The following is a 16,677-nucleotide window of genomic DNA, read 5'->3' on the forward strand; positions in this document are numbered from 1 at the left end:
CCGCTACCCCCGAGTATCGAACTGGCGACCTCGAGTAGTCGTGTGTGAGAAACATTCAGTACTGCCGCTAGGCCACCTGATGTTCTCAGGTTTTCTTTCTTTTCTTTTCTTTTCTCGTAATTTTTTTTGGCAGGAGTTTCATTTGAATATTGAATAAAATTATCAACCATTTAACTCCTTGAGCAAGATGGTCAGACAATTATTCAAAAACTAATTCAGGGTAGTATCCTTTGTTACATTCCCAAATTTACGTTAACTTTTGATTAACAAAAACAAAAGATTTCAGCTTCAAAAATGAATATAACCAAGATGGGCTAGTAATGGATTTTATAATAAGATAAATTAATTTCTAGAGCTCTCTTTATGCCAAATAAGTCCATGATTGAAACATAATGAAATGGTGCGAGTCTCTATGATTAATAGTGTGGAATCTCATTCCATAATTTTACATAATCAGTGAACAACATATAAAACGCTAAGAAAAAAACTTTTAAGCAAATGTACGTATCTAGAACGTACAGAACTCAAAAAGCGACACTTCCTCCACAATCATCTCTCTCTCTCTCTCTCTTCTTCTTCCTCTGAACAAAACAATCAAACTACTGTAAGACTAACCTCAATGACATCATTAATGGAAACACAAGAGGTGCTAGCCCAATCAGGCAATAAATCCGTTAACACTCAAAAGCCGAAACGTTGAAGGTAACTTGGAATTGCCTCCACATCATCACTGTCATCTCCTTCCTAGAACCAATTTCATCACATCAAACAAAGCCTACAATTAAAAAATAAAGATCCATTCTTTAGTGAGGCCAAGTAAGTAAGTAACCTTCCGAGCTTTCTTAGCAGATCTTTCATGGCTTCCTGGCAACACTAGCTGATGACCAGGGATCAATTCAATAAGATCATCATTAGCTAATGAGACCTCTCCACGAGGGTTAACTTTCTTCCTCTCTCCGGAAGACCTAACAACCCACAGGGTTCGTTCCTTCCTACCCAATAGAGAAAGATACAAACTTTGATTTACGAAGAAGCTAATTGGCTATTAAAAAAAGTTTAGGGTTTGTGGTTTTATTATATACCACGGATAAGTGTTGGAGTTAGCTTGAAGACTTGAGCAACAAGTAAATCTATTCCTAGATTGATTTGGATTCTTAGAGATAAGGATCAATAACGTGTGCGTGTGTTTTACTACTAGGAATAGGATTTACTTATAGATATATATAAATAGACAAAGTCGAGCAATGGCTTTGTCAAGTGAATTGTGATTGAGCTTTAGTTTTGAGCTAATTTTCTAAAGCATTGAAGTGATTAATAAGAAAGAGTGTCTCTTATATTTGAGTTCTTAAGTTCTATATTTGGTATCAGAGCCATCTACGAACCTGAGAACAAAACCGTTCTTATCAAGTAAGAACAATGGCGGATGACAAAGATACAATCGATATGACTATCAAGGAAACCAAACCCTCTTCCATAAAATTCCCGATGTTAAACTCCTCCAACTACACCGTATGGGCTATGAGAATGAAAGTCGCACTCAAGGTCAATAAAGTCTGGGAAACCATTGAACCTGGCAGCAAACATGAAGAAAAGAACAACATGGCAATTGCCTTAATGTTCCAATCGATACCAGAAGCGTTGACATTGCAGGTAGGCGATCTGGAGGATGCTAAGGCAGTCTGGGACGCCATTAAGGCTCGACACGTTGGAGCAGAGAGAGTTAGAGAAGCTCGATTGCAAACATTAATGGCGGAATTCGATAGATTGAAGATGAAGGAAGCTGACACAATCGATTACTTCGTAGGCAAGCTATCCGAGATCTCGGCTAAATCCGCTTCTCTTGGTGAAATCATAGAGGAACCGAAGCTTGTAAAGAAATTTCTCAAGAGTTTGCCAAGAAAGAAATACATTCATATGGTAGCCTCACTCGAGCAAGTCTTGGACTTAAATTCAACTAGCTTCGAGGATATTGTTGGCAGACTCAAAGCGTACGAAGAAAGAATATGCGAAGATGAGGAAGAAGAACAAGATGATCCAGGAAAATTAATGTATGCTAATACAGAGTCGCAGACAGAAAATTTTAATGGAGGTAGAGGTCGAGGGCGAGGTGGACGATCAAACTGGAGAGGACGTGGGAGAGGAAGATATGGCTATGGCTCGTATCAAAACCAGAGAGAAGCGTACAGACAAAACTCTGAGAGAAGCACGGCTCACATTACATGTTTTCGTTGTGACAAACAGGGACACTATGCTGTGGACTGTCCCGATAGACTGCTGAAGATACAGGAAACCGTGGAGAAGAAGGAGGATAATACACAGGAGGCCGATGAACTAATGATGCAAGAGGTAGTTTATCTTAACGAACAAAAGGTAAACCCTAGCTTATTTGAGAACAAGCAGGATATGAGCAATCTATGGTATCTGGACAATGGAGCGAGCAATCATATGTGTGGGAATCAAGCGTTCTTTAAAGAGATTGACCAAGACATCACAGGAAAGGTTCGTTTTGGGGATGATTCACTAGTAGACATTCGAGGAAAAGGATCAATTCTGTTCCTACTTGATGGAGGAGAAAAGAAAATACTTAACAATGTCTACTATATTCCGAAGCTAAGAAGCAATATCATAAGTTTAGGTCAAGCAACAGAGGTTGGCTGTGAAGTAAAGATGAAGGATAATCAGCTAATGTTGTTTGATAAAACAGGACACCTAATGATCCAGACCACACGTGCAAAGAATAGGCTATATAAGGTAGTCTTGCAGGCTGATATTCAATGCCTACAGATATCACTCGGTAGTGAGTCGTCGAGATGGCACGCTCGTTTGGGTCACGTCAACACAGATACAATGAAGGTTATGATAAACAAGCAACTGGTTATTGGAATGCCGGAGATTGCAGTCACCAAAGAAACATGTGTATCCTGCTTGCGAGGCAAGCAGGTGAGGCAGTCCTTCCCACAGTCAACCACGTACAGAGCATCTTGTCCTCTCGAATTAGTCCACGGAGATCTCTGTGGACCCATTACACCGTCAACACCAGGACAGAAACGCTATGTATTTGTGTTGATTGATGATTATTCACGGTACATGTGGACTGTGTTGCTAGAAAAGAAAAGCGAAGCACTTGACAAATTCAAGCGCTTTCGGACAGTTGCAGAACAAGAAACAAAGATGGTACTGAAAACGTTCAGAACAGACAGGGGAGGTGAGTTCACATCACACGACTTTGCTAGCTTCTGTGAAAAGCACGGAATCAATCGACACTTGACAGCCCCATATTCTCCACAACAGAACGGGGTAGTTGAGCGTCGAAACCGAACTTTGTTGGAGATGACGAGAAGTATTTTGAAGCATAGAAATGTTCCCAATGTCTTGTGGGGAGAAGCAACTAGACACGCTACCTATTTGATCAATCGGATTGGGACAAGATCACTGGAAGGAATGACGCCATACGAATGCTTGCGTGGGAAGAAACCGAATCTTCAACATCTCAGAATATTTGGCTGTGTTTGTTACGCGAGAACTGAGGCTGCAGGAAGGAAAAAGCTTGATGATCGCTCAAGAATACTAGTACATCTAGGAACAGAATCCGGTACCAAAGCTTATAGGCTACTCGACCCTTCTCTTAAGAAGATAGTAGTAAGCCGTGATGTGATATTTAACGAAGACAAGGAATGGGACTGGAGCAATGAGAGTTTTGTCGAGAATTCAGAACCCTTTACGCTTGATATAGGTGATCTTGAGGAAGATAGTAATGCTGAGACTGAGAATGATACAAATAATTATGAAAATAATGAAGAAGACAGAGAAGAACATGATGAACCAATGGCCGTTCGAAAATCAACAAGAGTAACTTCAAAGCCATCTTACCTTGAGGATTATGTTCTACTTGCAGATATAGAGTGTGAAAAACTGTTGATGGTGATCAATAATGAACCGTGGGATTTCGATGAAGCAAAGGAACTGAAAGTGTGGGTTGATGCATGTAAAGAGGAGATATCCTCTATCGAAAGTAATAATACATGGATGCTCGTGGACTTGCCAAAGGGTTTTAAACCAATAGGCTTAAAGTGGGTGTTTAAAGTAAAAAGGAATGCTGATGGGAGTGTCAACAAATACAAAGCAAGACTGGTAGCTAAGGGATATGTTCAAAAGCATGGGATTGATTACGATGAAGTTTTCGCACCAGTAGCACGAGTTGAGACAATCAGGTTGGTTATTGCGCTTGCTGCGTCAAAAGGCTGGGAAATACATCACCTCGATGTTAAAACTGCGTTCTTACATGGAGAACTAAAGGAAGAAGTCTATGTGACTCAACCTGAAGGGTTCGAAGTCAAAGGGAAGGAAGGAAAAGTTTATAAATTAAGAAAAGCTCTTTACGGCTTGAAGCAAGCTCCTAGAGCTTGGAGTGTTAAACTCAACCAAATTCTCAGAGGATTCAGCTTTCAACGATGCACGAAGGAACCCTCTTTGTATCGAAGAGAGGACAAAGTCGGATATCTTCTTGTATGTGTGTATGTTGATGATCTTTTGGTGACTGGTTCTAACCTGCAGTCTATAGCTTTGTTTAAACGAGAGATGGCTAGTACATTCGAGATGAGCGATTTGGGAAGGCTAACGTACTACTTAGGCATCGAGGTTCATCAACACAAAGAAGGAATTACGTTGGTACAAGATCGATATGCATGTAAGATTCTTGAGGAAACTGGTATGGGTACTTGCAATCTTGTACATACACCTATGGATATAAACGTAAAGCTCTCCAAAGCAACACAAGAAACAAACATCAACGAGCGAGACTACCGTAGAAGCATTGGATGCCTTCGCTACCTTCTACACACACGTCCCGATCTCTCCTATAGCGTAGGAGTACTCAGCAGATACATGCAAGAGCCCAAGGAAGTTCATGGAGCTGCATTGAAACAAGTGTTACGCTACCTGCGTGGTACAACCTCGCTTGGACTTCACTTCAAGCGATCAACACGACGTGAGTTGATAGGATACAGTGACGCCTCACACAATGTTGACGATGATGATGGAAAAAGCACTACCGGCCACGTTTTCTATCTTGATGAAGCTCCAGTCACATGGTGTTCACAGAAACAAGAGATTGTAGCCTTGTCATCATGTGAGGCTGAGTTCATGGCTGCTACAGAGGCTGCTAAGCAAGCTATTTGGCTACAAGAGTTACTCAGTGAGGTGGTCGGAGAGGCTTGTGTAAAGATTACAATACGGGTCGATAATAAGTCTGCAATTGCACTTACTAAAAACCCTGTATTTCATGGTCGAAGTAAACATATACATAGGAGGTTTCACTTCATACGAGAGTGTGTAGAGAACGAACAAGTTGAAGTGGAGCATGTGCCCGGCAATGAACAAAGAGCAGACATACTAACCAAGTCACTTGGTAGGATCAAGTTCAAGGAGATGAGGAGTCTTATTGGCATTGAAGATGTGAGTGAGTTCAAGCTTAAAGGGGGGAATGTTGGAGTTAGCTTGAAGACTTGAGCAACAAGTAAATCTATTCCTAGATTGATTTGGATTCTTAGAGATAAGGATCAATAACGTGTGCGTGTGTTTTACTACTAGGAATAGGATTTACTTATAGATATATATAAATAGACAAAGTCGAGCAATGGCTTTGTCAAGTGAATTGTGATTGAGCTTTAGTTTTGAGCTAATTTTCTAAAGCATTGAAGTGATTAATAAGAAAGAGTGTCTCTTATATTTGAGTTCTTAAGTTCTATAATAAGGAGGCTGAGCCGGAGGTGGAAGTTGTGATGGTGATGTGTTTGCGGCTGAGACGCTTATCGGTGATTGAAACGTTGCCGCGTCCGATGGTGTTTGGACCTTCGGATAAGGTTATCCTGGGGGATGAATTGTCTTCCTTTAGGTCTCGTTTCAATGGAATCAGAGAAATAGAAGTTCAATTTTCGGCAATTGGAAGAGAGAGAGCGGGGATTAGGGTTTCGTTTCGAGTACCTGAGAGAGCGCCATTAAGGAAAGCTTCGACGAGTTTCTGAGGTCGGTTTTTGCAGTGAAGCGTAGAGGAAGAAGAAGAAAAGCAAAAAGCAGCTTTTTGCAGGAGTAAACCTTTTTGATTCAGCGACATCCTCCAAACAAGAGCACGTGAGGTGTCGGTGACGTGGAAGAGGGCAAATAAGTAAAATACCATGACTTGGAGAGTAGGAAAACAAAACTCATGCATGTATGTCACTCCTTCTTCTTCAGACGAACAAAGACATGGCGATTTGCCCTCTCCCTCTCCCTCTCCGCCTCGCCCTCCCCCAGACCCCTCCGGTGCCGCCACGCTGGCCTCCCGCCCCGCCGTGCTCTCCTCCCTCCCTCCGGCGACGTACCCATGCTTTTTCCAAGAAAGAAAAACCCATTCAATCTTACAAAACCACCACCGTTCATCTCCTTCGCACGAATCTACAAGTTTCCCTGTCTCTCCTACAACGTCAAGGATCCGATGATGAAGATCACGTACTCGCCGAAACCGTGACTAAAAGTGAATAACAAACAACCAAATCAGAGTGTGGTTCGAGTCGGTTCTGCTTCTTAGTTTTGCTCTCTGTTTCTTAGTTTTGTTCTCTGTTTCTTAGTTTCCAGTTTGTAAGAAAATAAAAAAAACTGTAATAACAAACAACTTTTCTTCAGACTGTGGTTTCAAAAAAGCTGTTTTATAAAAACAAAATCAGAGTGTACGATTCGATCTGCAAACCTGTATTCTTCGAGATCCTCCTCACCAAGCTTTGTCCTTCCGGAGTATATGCCGGAGGTTTGAACGCCCGGAGATTCCCCAGCTTCCGCTTAAACTTAAAATTAAGACTTTATATGATATAAAAATATTAATTAATTTTTTAATCAAATCATTCAGTTAAAAAGATTTTTCATACCGGTCGATTAGATTACGGTTAAAGGAGAAAGCTTGTGATGTAGTTCTGTTAATCGCTCGGTTCATCAACGCTTGCGATGCTGTGCAAATTCGTTTAGCGAGCGAGAAATGTAATCTCGAGTCTCTCCCACAAAGCCGCCGCCAAGCTCCTTCTCGCGGTGGCCGCTGGAGTCTCGTCTCCGTTTTAAGCGCGCCGCCTCCTCCTCCTTGTTCGTATGTCTGGGTTCGATGGGTCTCTCCGTCGAAACAAACTGAAACCAAAAGGCGTCTTTGGTCTCTCTGGAGCATGAACGATGTCTGATTAGTCGAGGTAAGCTTCGGGAGGCCTGGATCTACCTTTAGTCACCGATTGCGCTTGGATCTGGGTCAGACATTTACAATTTAGCAACCAAAAAAAAAAAAAGAAATGTAATCTCGTCCTCTCTCTCTCTGTGTTGTTATCTTTAGTGTTATGATGATGATGGTAAGATGTTCTTATTTTGATTCTTCTTGCACTTGTTTCTCTTTGTAAGAGATTCAAAGACAAAGCTTTGGAGCTCAGAGAATCCGTTACGTGGAGTGGCGCCACTGTTGGCAGCTGTTCATAAGGTTCAGGTCTCCACCAAACGTTTGACTGCGTTGCATCCGGATTGTCTTCAGCTGTGTTTGCTGGCGAAGTGCTCTAAAGCTGGTTTCTCCGTTCTTAGTGATGATGATATCTTGGAGGTTTACCAGCCTAGAGATTTTTATCTCCATTGCTATTATGGTTAAGCCTAGAGATTCTCGTTCTTGACCCCTATGTTAGTATACCAGAAGTAACTTATAGTCTACTATGCACTTTTGTCAGGGGAATGATATGCATTGGGTTGAAGAGATTCCAGAAAGCATTGGAGCTTCTTTACAATGTAAGCCATTCTGTTTACTTTTTCACATGTTTTAAGCCATCATGGACTTTTGCTTTTGTTTTAAACTTGATCCAAGTGCTTTTTCTCAGGTTGTCACTGCTCCAATGCATGTTGTCAACGCCATAGCTCTCGAGGCGTACAAAAAGTATATACTGGTGACTCTCATTCACTCTGGACAGGTAAGGCTGCGTTCATGTTTCGGTTTTTTGTTTATCTAGTTTTCTGTCGTGATAGCTAGCATATTACATGAGCCTGATCCATGTGATGTTTTGGCTAATGTTGGTTTCACTAGTTATAACCTGTTTCTGATTTTCTCTTCAAGAATTGGTTTATCTTATGATGTTTTTAATTATATTGTGTTATTTTGACTTGTGCAGTTTAGCATCAGTCCCCCCAAGTGCGCTTCTACAACAGCTAAGAATAGCTTCAAAACCTGGTCTACAGTAAGTTTGAACCGTATCAGTTGTACATTTATCATTTGTCTACGTTGTGATGTCTTCATTTTGCCCATATGCTGAGTTCTTTTCAGTTCAGACCAGTTTATTCAGCTGCTTTGTACCCATATACTAGATAAATCTATATATAAGCTTATAATTTTATCATTCACTCTTTTCTCAGCCTTACATTGATGTGGGTATGCGTTACAACGACGGGAAGATCAGTGAACTAGAGGCAGTGGTTGTGGCCAACAGCTCAGATTTTGAAAAGGTAAAATCTCCCCTACAGTCTCACTGTAGTTTTGATATTAAATCTTCATTCACCATATAACTTGCATTGATCGAGCTTCATTCACTCCATTTTTCAGGACAAGAACCTTGGATTAGTTAAGCAAGCAGTTTCATCTCTTTACAAGCGGAACTCAGAAGTACTGGACCTTGTCGCTTCAAGATATAGCCAACATGGTCCAACTTGCTAATGCTAAGGAGGCGGAAATGGTACTGTATCTTTTGTGTCCCACACTTGATTTTTTGAAGCTAGCTTTGTTACTGTATCTGTTATGTGACAATGTGATGTTTTCTTTCCAAACTTGCAGATCCAGGATGGTCAGATACATGCCCTTATCAACCAGAAAGATGGAATGGTCAGATTCTTAGAGGACCCTGAGCAGTACAAAACCAGTGAGATGATAGAGATCATGGATTCTGTCATTCAAAGGTCTGTCTACAAACCTAGTAGTTTACTGTCACATGGAATCAAATTGATAGAGAAATCAATTGTTTGGCCTGAATAGAGTAATAGCATTAAATGAGCTTTATGTTATATGATTTTCAGAACTATTGGGGTGTCGAAGAACCTCATAGCCATGGATGAGAGCTTGTCATGTGATCCTTTATACTTGGGAAAGGTAACTTAATGCCATGTTTTATAGATTGCTTGGTCCTGGAAGCTAAGTTTCTCAGACTAAAACGTTGGAGACTTTATCTCAGGTTGGAAGGGAAAGACAAAGGTATGACTTTGGAGACGATTTTGATACTGTCCCTCAGAAGTTCTCCATGTAAACCTGAAGGAACTAAACTTGGCTCAGAGAGAACCGTAGTTGTGAATCTGGACAACGTTTCTTTGTTCTTCTGTGTTGGTTATGAAGTTTAATATTATTTTTTTCTCACAATGGCCAACAAGTAGAGAACATTTGAACCGCCGCTAATCTTTGTCATTACTTAAAATGCGACTAGTTATCTCTTTTGCTAAACTGCATTATTGATTTTCCGGAGAGGATCCTTTCTGCTGTATAAAGTTTTGAACAGCTTGTCGTTTTGGGTAAATCTGATAGGTTGTCGTCCCATTGTGATTTGGGTTTGGGTTAGTGTACGGCCCATTACCCATTACCCAGAAATTAAAAGGCTCTCCCGTCGCGCCATTTTCTTAATCATTTTTGTATGTCGGGTCGCTATTGCACACTGGTCCTTCCCGACCGAGTCTAGTATTGGAAATTAGTGTCAAAACTCTTTATTTTGAATGGCAATTAGTGGGAGTTTAATATTCAGTATGTCTTGCTCATTTCTTTCTAGAGTCTTTGATTTTTAACGCAGGGTCAAGTTCGCCAGGAGCGACCAAAGTTCTTGGAATTTTTCAAGGTTTTCTTTCTTTTCCCGTAATTATTTTTAGGCAAGAGTTTCATTTGAACATTGAGTAAAATTACTCAAGCAAGATGGTCAGACAATTATTCAAAGACTCATTCAGGGTAGCATTCTTTGTTACATTCCCAAATTTACGTTTAACTTTTGATTAACAAAAACAAAAGATTTCAGCTAAAAAAATGAATATAACCAAGATGGGCTAGGCTAGTAATGGATATTATAATAAAATAATTAATTTCTAGAGCTGTCTTTATGCCAAGTAAGTCCATGATTGATTGAAACATAATGAAATGCCAGTCTCTATGATTAATAGTTTGGAATCTCATTCCATAAATTTACATAATCGGCGAACAACAAAAGATACATATATACGCAAAGAAAAAAAAAACTTTTAAGCAAATGTACGTATCTAGAACGTACAGAACTCAAAAAAGCGAGACAGAACTTTCTAACTTACGGTAAACGCGTTGCAGGTGATAACTTTCTCCTCTCCTACCAATAGGCAACGACACTTCCTCCACAATCATCTCTCTCTATCTATCTTCTTCCTCGTCGTCATCATCATTTTATATTCTCTGTAAATTAATCACAGAACCCAGAAACTGGGTTCATCAATTTTGAATCTTTCCAACAAATTCGATCTCAGTCTCCGTTCAATTTCAACTTGGAGGAGCCCTAAGCGAGACCTCCATAAACTTCAATTTCAATTTCAATGCCAAGCGTAGCTGTGAAACTCTACAGCGTCTTCTTCAAGCTCCTCCTCAAACACCGTCTCCAGAGCCTCATCTCGATCTCACCCGATCATGCCCCACCCGACTCCTTCGGCGTCTCGACCCGATCCGACGAATCCGTCGCGGCCGCGAACCCTTCCTTCGCCGACGGGGTCGCGACCAAAGACATCCACATCGATCCGATGACCTCGCTCACGGTCCGCATCTTCCTCCCCGAATCGGCCCTCTCCCCGACCGAGCCCAGATCCGATCGGAGACACAGCCTCACCCCTCCTCTCAACCACTCCTCCTCTCCGGCGGCGCCGGAGCCTCGGAGGAACAGCTACGGAAGCGAGAACCTGGAGCCTTACAGAGGGTACGCGCCGTCTCCGAAGAGGAGCTCGCGGAAACTGCCGGTGATGCTGCAGTTTCACGGCGGAGGGTGGGTGAGCGGGGGTTCGGACTCGGCGGCGAACGACTTCTTTTGCCGGAGGATCGCGAAAGTGTGCGATGTGATTGTGTTGGCGGTTGGGTATAGGCTTGCTCCCGAGAATAGGTATCCTGCGGCGTTTGAGGATGGTGTTAAGGTGCTGCATTGGCTTGGGAAGCAGGCTAACTTGGCTGATTGTTGTAAGTCTTTGGGGAATAATAATAGACGTGTGAATGGCGTTGAGTTGAAGAAAGTGAATGTTCAGGGGCATATTGTTGATGCTTTTGGTGCTTCTATGGTTGAGCCTTGGCTCGCTGCTCACGCCGATCCTTCCAGGTTTGTGATCGTTACAGCAATATTGATTTCTGGAATTTAGACACATTTAGCAAAATTAGATCTTTAGAATAGTTTTTGAGATTATCTGTGGAGAAGTAGGAACAAATTCACGGTTCTGCGTAGAGCTGGTTAGATGGACTTAGATAAGCCGATCTTCCGTTGGTTGCAATCTCACATCAAGAGCTGTTTCTCTCCTTATGGTTTTGAAACAGATGTGTTGCTGTGTATCTTTCGTTTTCACAAGTTTGTGTTTGCATAAGACAAACAAAGTATAAAAAATTTAAGAGATATTAGCTAGAGACAGCTAAAGTAAAGCTGTAATGGACCATAGAGTGAGTTGCTCTCAAGGTTTTAGATAACGTCCACTTTAAATATTTGGGCTTTGATGTGTTACTGAACTTAGAACACGCTTTGGTTTAGATTGTTTCGGCAATATTGATATTTGTTTGCAGAAATTGATTTATGGAATTTAGACCAGTTACGGCAGATGAGATGTTTAGAATAGTTCCAAGTTGATCTAGGATTAACTATGAACAAAATTTTAAGGAGAACTAGTTAGATACCCTTATCTAGCTTTGCAATTTGTGTTTCTCAGCATGTTGCATTTTTTTACTCTTAACACAGATGTGTTCTTCTTGGGGTGAGCTGTGGTGGGAACATAGCAGACTATGTAGCACGGAAAGCAGTGGAAGCTGGGAAACTTCTAGATCCCGTTAAAGTCGTTGCACAGGTTCTAATGTACCCATTTTTCATCGGAAACAACCCAACACAATCCGAAATAAAGCTGGCAAACTCCTACTTCTACGATAAGCCCGTCTCCGTCCTCGCCTGGAAACTCTTCTTACCAGAGAAAGAGTTCGACTTTGACCACCCGGCAGCAAACCCACTTGCCCATAACCGCAGCGGACCGCCTCTGAAACTAATGCCTCCAACTCTCACGGTAGTGGCTGAACACGACTGGATGAGAGATCGAGCCATTGCTTACGCAGAGGAGCTTAGGAAGGTAAACGTAGATTCACCAGTTTTAGAATACAAAGACGCGGTCCATGAGTTTGCAACGCTTGATATGCTTCTCAAGACTCCTCAGGCGCAGGCTTGCGCCGAAGATATTGCTATATGGGTCAAGAAATATATTTCTCTCCGAGGACATGAGTTCTCTTACTGAGGATTTTTACCATGTTATTATTATCATTCATTCTCTTCCTTTTTTTGTATGTAGAAAGATTTTGTGAATAGGATTACGGACGACTTAAGATTTTGCAAAATGTCATCAATTTTTTTATTTCTTGGGGGTGTTCTATGATGTAGTCATATGTACGTATTCTGAATAAACCATTTTTGGTACAATCAGACATTCAGGTTTGTTCTTGATTTGATATCAATATCAGCTCCTCATCATCTTTGATATTAGAAATACTAGAATCTGGAACTTAAGATAAAGATAATCTGGAAAGGGCTCAATTTGAACCAAGTTTCAGGGATTACAAATCACATTTTAAACAGAGAAACTAGACAAAGTGAAAAAAGAGTATTACAGAACAAGAAGATGGTTACTTGGAAACCTTCTTCTTGCCAGCAATGGCAATTTTCTTGCCTTTAAGAGTCCTGCAGTTGTTCTTGGTTCTCTGTCCACGACATGGCAGCCCTTGGATGTGCCTTACCCCACGGTAACACTGTATCTCCTTCAACCTCTTGATAGCAAGAGCATTGAACCTCCTCTGCACAAACACAAAGTAAAAACAATCTAACAGTTAAGTCTAAACTTCTTCCCCAATCTCTAAAGAGATGATAAGAGACAAACCATTTATTATGAACATATTAAAAAAAAAACAAATCTTTAGGAGGAAAAGAGTGAATGTACCAGATCACCCTCGATCATATACTTGGAGACTTCATCACGAAGAACGATGAGCTCTTCCTCAGCCATGTCTTTAGTAATCTTGTTCTCCATCTGAAGATCAACGAGGATCTGGCGAGCTCTGGTTCGACCAATCCCATGAATGTACTGAAGAGAGTACTCAATCCTCTTGTTACTCGGAATCTCCACACCTCCTACACGAGCACACCTGATGCTTAAGCTCTGCTTCTGCAATTTCGACAAACAAGAAATAAAAGTTGAGAACTTCTCAATCACAACAATCATACGCGCGAGAGAGAGAGAAAGAGAGAGTCTTTTGAGAAATGATTACATTGGGAGCGTTTGAAGCTGGAAGGGCAAGAGTGTTGCGAGTGAGAGGATTGGGTTTTGTCCAGTTACAAATGAGGGAGAGCGAGTGCGCTACGGGCATCGCAACCATCTGCGCCATTGTTCTCTATCCTCTTCCTTTGGATTTTTGAAACTTCAGAGGCGAGGAAGAAGATGACGATGAGCTGAACGGATAAGGCAAACGTCGAGTCAAAATAAATACTTATTGGGGCTGGCCCATTATAGTATCGAAAGGTCTGGAATGATTTAATCCCCTTTTTATATATTTTTTTTTATTCACGAATATTTTCTTTTTCAGTCCTCGATTTCAATATTTATTCAATTATCTCTCTGTGTTTTTAAACGAGGGGGAAGGAGGCTACAATATTAGAGCATCAGCGTCCCAAGATCTTTAGAGAGTTTTTTAACAAAATGTGGGATTTACTGACGCATGTGTCCCACAAAATTTTTAAAAACAGCTACCAACAAACATCAAATAAAGATTGGTAATTGGGGGGTTTTGACAATGTTTGCGGATCCCACCGACACGTGACGATCCGCAATTGGTTCATTTTTAATTTTATTTTTATTTTTTAAGAAAAAAAAAAAACCTAAGGATCGCTTATGCGATAATCATGGTCTTAGTTAAATCAGAGAGAAAGAGTCAGAGATAGAGAGATTGAATGTATAAAAGAATGGTTAGTGGACTAACACAAAGTCTACCTAGAAAGAAAAAACAGGCATGAATACACACCCTTTACTTTGTTGAGGCCTAATTACTTTCATTATTTATTCAATTATCCATGTCTTTTGAGTGAGCTAAGGCCACAACATCAATCAAAAATGGCGAGAAAGAGTCGGAGATAAAGAGATTGTATACTAATGGTAAGTGGGTAGCTGCAAAGTCAGCGGAGAAGAATGAGTCTTGTATACTATTGAGATGGTCGTTAACGTTACATGTTGTTCTACTGAATTCCAAGTTGTCTAGCTTTTATTCATTTTGCTCATTTGATTCAGTGGAGTTTGTACTTATAATTTCGGCTGCAAATTCAGCATTCTAGTGTTTTTTCTCTTTATCTCGTTTCGTGATGCTTGGAGACAATATCCGTGAAACTATATAAAAAGCTTATTATAGTAGCTGAAATAGGGATACTCATTGCTTACAAAACCAATGTCTGAAATGCACTTTTAAGTTTTATCACAAACATATACTCACAAAAACATTTGAAAGCAACCTTTAATTTGTTGAGTCATTCCCATTATTGCAACTTAAGGCTTGCATTTCATTAAATTAATCTTTAATTTAGATATTTATAGACTCCTTAATACTTTTAAATTTGTGCAAGGCTATAGAATTAATTAAAGGCATTTAAAAAGTCCAAGGGTAACATGCTTAAACGTCTTCAGTAAAAATTATGAAACAAAGCATGCCTGGACGATCAGTTATAATGCATTGGTCAGAAGAAGATCTGGTTTAAATGAGATGAATATGATAAAACATAAGACGAGAAATGTTTTTAACAGATATAGGATTTATTGTAATAGACACAGAACATCACAGTCTTTTTTTGGTTAATGAACAAACAAAAAACAAGGATGACATTAAAATATAAAAGTAATTAACAACTCAGAAGAGCAAACACTCGGAAGAAGATTGGAAACACATCTTAGAGGACGAAAGACAAGGCACCGACCAACGCGGTTGCAATGAGCTGAGGATAGGCGGAGAAAGTGGCAGCACTTGGAGCCGGAGCACCTGGAGCCGGAGTATGAGCATGTGGCATCGGAGCCATAGCTGGACCATGGTGGTGCCCGGCGTGTGACTCGGCACTCATGACCAATACGGCCAAGACAATGCAGACGAAGGCAAAGCGGATCAAAGAACTTCTTGCTGCCATTTGAATTCTTCTTTCTCCTTTTTCTTCTTCTTGTTCTGTGGTGACTTTCTTTGCTATCTGTGGGATCTATCAAGAAAGGGGACTCAATTTATAGAGAGTGAATGGTTGTAAAAAAATGGTTAGTATATTTAAAAGTCAGCGCGTAAGAACGAGTCTTGGTGTCAAATTGATCATTAAGTCATTATCATTACATGTTAATCGCTTAGACATTTTTTTAAAAAAAATGAAAGGACAAAGAGGTGAACGTGGTGATGTGTCTGAATTTGTTAGTGGCATCCATTTATATGAAATATGTTGGTTCATGTTCTGGAACAGGTATTTTACTTGTTCGTCATATAACGAGGAACCTGTCTTGACTAAACCAAATAGTTTCGGATTGATTAGGGATCGATTCTAGCTCAACCGGTTTTGTTAAACTGCTACCAAATAGCAATTGCGGTAATGCACATTCTATGAGGCCGGTCAGCTTTTTTTGGCTAGTGGTGTGGTATAAAATGGACTTGATGGAATAAAAATGGATAAAACCACATGAAATGGAAAAGATTCATTCTATTCATTTTTTCATAGATTTTCTTTTGGTAATTTTTTAAAATAGATTTAAAATTGTAAAAAAAGTGTATATTGAATGTTTTTTTGTATTTTGTAGAATTAATGGAATGATAAAAAAGAATATAGAATAAGCCATTCCAAAAGCTTTTACCCGACAAATTTACAATCCAGTTGCAGCCAATATATAATATTGGTTTGGTTCAGTTTCATGGCTTTGATTACATTTTCACCAATTTCCAAGTTCCGGCAACAAGTTTGATAGCAAACAAGTTAATGAAGATATGGGATTAGGTTGGAACTAATGGGCTACAAACGTAAATTTGTTTATTAGTGGGCTTAAAGTTGATGACTTTTTGACTTTGGTCCCTCGTATTAATACTTTTCTGACCCATCTCTTGTATACTTTTTAGCCAACGGTCCCTCGCGTATTTAATACTCTATACTAGATTAGATTAAGATCCGCACCTTGCGCGGAATAAAAATTATATATATAAATTATTTTATGTATTATATGTTCTTACATATTATGAAATAATAAATATATATTAAATAATTAAAAGTCAGTAACTATTACATATATAATAAAATTGGTGCGAACGTATAAATCAATTTTATTAATACAAACAATTTTTTAAAAAAAATTTGATAGGATATGTAATTAAATTTAAATGATATTAACATACATAGTATATTTTTAATATTAATGTCT

The 16,677-nt window shown here is 39.9% G+C and overlaps 4 protein-coding genes across 4 annotated transcripts; 2 read left to right on the top strand and 2 right to left on the bottom strand.

The window, feature by feature from the left end:
* The first annotated feature begins 7,407 nt into the window (after positions 1–7,407).
* On the top strand, positions 7,408–9,445 carry LOC106332898 (COP9 signalosome complex subunit 3-like). Its single transcript, XM_013771390.1, is given in 10 exon segments — positions 7,408–7,644; positions 7,725–7,782; positions 7,872–7,961; positions 8,160–8,225; positions 8,401–8,490; positions 8,588–8,640; positions 8,642–8,717; positions 8,816–8,937; positions 9,055–9,127; positions 9,210–9,445. Coding segments are annotated over 9 exon segments (696 nt in total). The 5' UTR covers positions 7,408–7,644; positions 7,725–7,728; the 3' UTR covers positions 9,282–9,445.
* An 802-nt stretch (positions 9,446–10,247) lies between these two features.
* Positions 10,248–12,621, top strand: LOC106335783 (probable carboxylesterase 16). The gene is made up of 2 exons (XM_013774397.1): positions 10,248–11,336; positions 11,961–12,621. The coding sequence occupies exons 1-2, from the start codon at positions 10,573–10,575 to the stop codon at positions 12,499–12,501; spliced, it is 1,305 nt and encodes a 434-aa protein (XP_013629851.1). The 5' UTR covers positions 10,248–10,572; the 3' UTR covers positions 12,502–12,621.
* Positions 12,622–12,760: 139 nt separating this feature from the next.
* On the bottom strand, positions 12,761–13,746 carry LOC106335785 (30S ribosomal protein S13, chloroplastic). Its single transcript, XM_013774398.1, has 3 exons — positions 13,526–13,746; positions 13,198–13,422; positions 12,761–13,054 (listed from the first exon to the last, which is right to left on the bottom strand). Exons 1-3 carry the CDS (start codon positions 13,640–13,642, stop codon positions 12,887–12,889), a joined length of 510 nt encoding a protein of 169 aa, XP_013629852.1. The 5' UTR covers positions 13,643–13,746; the 3' UTR covers positions 12,761–12,886.
* Positions 13,747–15,049: 1,303 nt separating this feature from the next.
* Positions 15,050–15,629, bottom strand: LOC106329669. The gene is made up of 2 exons (XM_013768346.1): positions 15,570–15,629; positions 15,050–15,485 (listed from the first exon to the last, which is right to left on the bottom strand). Exons 1-2 carry the CDS (start codon positions 15,627–15,629, stop codon positions 15,189–15,191), a joined length of 357 nt encoding a protein of 118 aa, XP_013623800.1. The 3' UTR covers positions 15,050–15,188.
* Between the last annotated feature and the right edge of the window lie 1,048 nt (positions 15,630–16,677).

The sequence above is a fragment of the Brassica oleracea genome, chromosome C3 (genome assembly GCF_000695525.1).
Source record: "Brassica oleracea var. oleracea cultivar TO1000 chromosome C3, BOL, whole genome shotgun sequence".
Classification (NCBI taxonomy): domain Eukaryota; kingdom Viridiplantae; phylum Streptophyta; class Magnoliopsida; order Brassicales; family Brassicaceae; genus Brassica; species Brassica oleracea.